At 53.6% G+C, this 4,327-nt stretch overlaps 2 protein-coding genes across 2 annotated transcripts; one reads left to right on the top strand and one right to left on the bottom strand.

Moving 5' to 3' along the window:
• Positions 1 to 796: 796 nt before the first annotated feature.
• V2A60_001535 (uncharacterized protein) lies at positions 797 to 1,723 on the top strand (the record flags this gene model as incomplete). The annotated part of the gene is made up of 3 exons (XM_083252895.1): positions 797 to 826; positions 901 to 1,015; positions 1,080 to 1,723. 3 exons carry the CDS (start codon positions 797 to 799, stop codon positions 1,721 to 1,723), a joined length of 789 nt encoding a protein of 262 aa, XP_083109021.1.
• Positions 1,724 to 2,283: 560 nt separating this feature from the next.
• V2A60_001534 (aminotransferase class-III-domain-containing protein) lies at positions 2,284 to 3,830 on the bottom strand (the record flags this gene model as incomplete). The annotated part of the gene is made up of 2 exons (XM_083252894.1): positions 2,284 to 3,493; positions 3,562 to 3,830. 2 exons carry the CDS (start codon positions 3,828 to 3,830, stop codon positions 2,284 to 2,286), a joined length of 1,479 nt encoding a protein of 492 aa, XP_083109020.1.
• Positions 3,831 to 4,327: the final 497 nt, after the last annotated feature.

Here is a 4,327-nt window from a genome sequence, read left to right as displayed (position 1 = left end):
AGGCTTTATTTTGGCTTCCTCGAGGGTCTTGCAGCCTGTTAGCACCGGGAAGCGATAGACGGGGACCGTTCAAGGCGGCCAAGTGCAAACCGCGCCCTCTTCTTCCCTTCTTCTCTTTTTTTTCTTCACCGCGGTACTCCCAAGAAGCTTTACTCCTCCCCCCGATCGCTGGCGGCAAATTTATCCCCTCTCACTTTTAAACCTGCACATCAAGATCGTGTTAGCTGGTAGAGCTTTGACTCGTGGCGAACTTGGGCGGCTCATAAACAACGATCAACGTCTGCACTGTCGGGCGGTACGAGCGCGGCGCAACCGAGGCAGCGCATTGAATGTGGTTTACGGTCTTCGAAGGAATACAAACAGGGACACAGAAAACCAAGCGGGAGTTTTACCGTGCGTTCACAACGTTTGCCCCAGAGTCGTTGGTTCACGGTTGTCTGTCGTTGGACAGTCCTACAGATTTACCAGTCGGCGTTGCGCGTCGCCCTACCTGTGCCAGCTGGCAAAACATCTGACTCGAGCAAAGGCGGCTGGCAATATCGAATCAGCAGACGGGCACGACGCTGTGGCAATAGAGATTTTTCTCGGCTTGTTCCTGTTCCCCTTTGCAGTCTTGTTGCGCCTTGGAGAATCACACGCTTTCTTCGCCCTTTATTACTCCGGACCGCTTCGCGCTTCATAATTTTTCTTTGGCTCCCGATGCCTCGCTACCGACGAAATCACGTCGTATCTCCTGGGCTATCTTCCTGTCGGTGTTAGGGCCACTCTGTGCAGTAACAGAACACCTCTAGCGGAGATGGACAACCCATTCACAAACAAGGAGCATGTAAGTCGTGCCCTAAATGGTCTGCTCCAACGTCAAGCCATGGTCGTCCGCACGGCTGATTCGTGACTCTTTAGAGATTTGTCCTCGCCGAGATGATCAAGAATAGCTCGGTAGATATATATCAGCTGGAGCATTTTGTCAAGGCCCATGGCATCGTCCCAGATTGGTTGAACATGCAACTGCCACGAGGTAAGAAGCTACAGCCACGACTCTGTACTACCTTCGCATCTCGACTACTAACACTGCAATGTAGGTCGAAATGTGAATGAATGTATGCTCGCAGCGAAGCAGCTTTCTGTCCCGTACCATAGCCGCGAGCGAAACTCCTCCAGCAGCAGCCATGGCGACTACCCGTCTATTAGTCAGGCAATGAGATCGCCTCCCACTTTACAACCATCCATACATCCACCACAACCTCCCTCCTATCAAGGCTCATCGTCTATACTACCGCGGCCAATGTCAAACGGCATTATGCCGGGAGCAGCAACGACCACGACGATCATCACTATGCCCGCCAGCGGGAGCCCACGCATCACCAAATCTGCGCAAGGCTCTGCGGATATGTCGAAGCCGCCACCGAAAAAGCGCGGCCGCCCCTCCAGAGCGGATCGTGCCAAGCGAGAATTACGGCCGCTGCTGCCGCAGCATTTGATGCCGCGACCACCATCCATGGACCACCAAACGCAGCTGTCACAGCAACACATTTATCAGCCCGGAGCGTACTACTCGGCGCAGGCTCTGCCATCGACCATGGATATACAGGATTTACGCCCAGTGCAAGGATCGTCGCCGGAGCCTGTTCGATCAGTCAAGAAGAGACGGAGAGGGAGCACTTTAGACAGGCTTCCTCCTGTTGGCGACATCATAGGAACTCCCAAGTCTAGGGAGGAAGATTGAAATGTTCTTCAGGTTTCAGTTTCCATTGTCGTTGCGAGTGAACTTTTTTTTATTCTTTGCTTGTTTTAATTACTGGTCGGCATTGGGCGGCGTTACGGTTGATTTAGGCCGTATACAGGCCACAGATCAAGTTTCTTGGTGGTTTTACGCTTGGATTTATGAAGACAACTTGTTTAATATATATAAACAGATAGACATTATAAACTGCCTTTACCCAGGAAATTGGCTTTTTTTTTCTTTTAGCTTCAATGAGCAAACAAACAAGTTCATCCGGTTACTGACAGCCGCGACAATTTCCAAGGAAGCACATGTCCGGCGCGGAAGACACGAATTGAGCTAGATACATTAGAGCTTATGGGAGCGCAGTTCATTTTTTGGTCATTATTTTCAGTCTTCTCTTTATTTGTATCAAATTAAAGGATATGGCTCCATACTTCCATTTTCGCACAATGCAATAGAAGAAAACTCCAGAAACAGAAAAGAAAGGAGAAAGATCCACACAGTTACACTACCCTCATGGAAGCGAGAGTACATGCCTTTTTCATGACTGGTGATGTTATTCATAGAGCCTTGACAATCTTCTCCATGCCGTCGACGAGAATGTCGCAGTGATGCTCCTGCAGGGTCAACATGGGACGGAGGCGGACGGCAGACGCGCCGGAGCCGCCAATGTTGATGCCAAATTCTTTGGCCGTGGCGAGAAACTGGTCTCGCTTGGGGCTGTCAAAGGCGATGAAGGTGCCCTGACCCTTGCCGCGAAGGTTCTTGAAGTGCTCGGGGTACTTTTTGGCGAGGTCTTCGAGCTTGGCAAACAGGTAGTCACCAACACGGGCTGTGTGGTTGACGAGGTCGAGGCGCTCAATTTCTTCAATGATGGCGCGGAAGATCATGGCACGGGCAGGGTCGCCCATCCAGGTATTGAACTGGCGGTAGGCCTTGTTCGGTCGCAGGGATTGGGAGGCGTAGTAGTACCCGGCCGTTTGGGCCTTCTTGGAGAAGGTGACCATGTCTGGGGGATCCTGGAGATTCCAGTGCTCGTGGGCCCAGAACTTGCCAGTAGCGCCGATGCCAGTTTGCACCTCGTCGGCAATGAGGAGGACGTTGTACTTGCGGGTGAGTGTGCGCAGCTTCTGGAAGAACTCGGGGCTGGCGTGGTTGTCGCCGCCCTCGGACTGAATGGGCTCGACCATGACGGCGGCGGGCGGCAGATGCCAGTTTTGGATGAGGTGCTCGACTTCGTCCAGCGAAGCTTGCTCGGCCTTGCGGTTCTCCTCGACATGCTCCTCGAGCGGGTACTTGAGCTGCGGGAAGGTGGCCTGGGGCCAGTCAAACGCGGGGATGTCGAGCTTGTGGATGGGCTTCGAGCGTGTGGTGGACAACGAGCCAAATAGGCGGCCATGGAAGGCCGTCTTGAAGGAAAGAATGGACAGCTGCGCAGAGCCTGGTGCCTGATTGTTCATGGAAGAGGCAATTTCTTCCTCGGTGAACTCCACGTCAGGCCCGCCACGCTCGAGCTGGCGGCGGTAAATGAAGGCGGCCTTGTAGGCGAGCTCGTTGGCATCAGAGCCTGCCAGTGCAGTGAAGACGTTGCTGAGGCCCTTGGGGGCAACCTTGAGGATACCCGTCTTGAGAATCTCACCCCAGTCGCTCGAAGGGAAGTTGCCCAGCGCAGGGCGGTTGATGAGAGCGTTGATCATCTGTGGGCTGGCTGCGGCCTTGGCGAGGTGCGCGTTGTTGTAGCCAACGGGGATGGACGCAATCTGGGCGTAGCTATCCATTTCTTTTTGTTAGCCAGCGATGCTTTGGGGGTCATTTATATACGCATTGGGCCAACATACACATCCAACATCATGTTGCCATCGGGGTCTGCGATGTAGTTACCGATACTCTTGCTGTAGTCGGAGAGAAAGTTCACACTGCGCGTGTCAAAGACTTGATCGAGCTCAGAGATGGCCTTCTTGCCGTTGGGGCCAGGGATTGCAGTCTTGACGGTGGGCGCATCGGGCTCGCTAGGAAAGAAGCTCTTGGTCGAGGCGTAGCGCACCGTGGCTGGGATGGCGGTGGTGACGGAGCAACGACCAACAGCGGATCTTATGGCGGCGGCCATGATGAAATGATGGGGGTATTGTAGTATTTCAAAAAGCTATCCTTTGTTGAACTGCAAGTGATAGATGTTAGCAAGAGTTCGGACCGATCGTATATAATTTTTGGAGGCGGTGTGCGTTGCCGTTTGCCGTCGTGGTCAGGCTGGTAGGAGGGAGGCGACAAACGGGAGGCCGGCCGGCAGTGGCGTGAAGCTGACCTTGGTTGAATTGGGACGGCGGCACCAACGCTATCAATCTTGCTAATTCGGTCACCAAACAAGGACTTTGGTGTCGTAAGGAGGTGGACGAGGAGGAAAATGGCAATGTGAAGGGAGGGGGGTTGCTGTAGGGAAAGAAAGGCGAAACACGACGAGAGCAGACCCGGAGGGAAACCCGGCGGGGACGGCGGAGGTTGGGGTAGAACTCTTTATTAAGAGGATCCAGGAAAGTAAAGTACTTGTATGGAACGGATTCCAACGGCTCATTCGGCGCGCTTTGTGTGGGGTAATTCCGGGACCGA

This window comes from Cordyceps javanica, chromosome 1, assembly GCF_051103115.1.
Source record: "Cordyceps javanica chromosome 1, complete sequence".
NCBI classification, from domain to species: domain Eukaryota; kingdom Fungi; phylum Ascomycota; class Sordariomycetes; order Hypocreales; family Cordycipitaceae; genus Cordyceps; species Cordyceps javanica.
The sequence above is the reverse complement of the archived record's forward strand: the minus strand, read 5'-3'. Positions and strand labels throughout refer to the sequence as shown.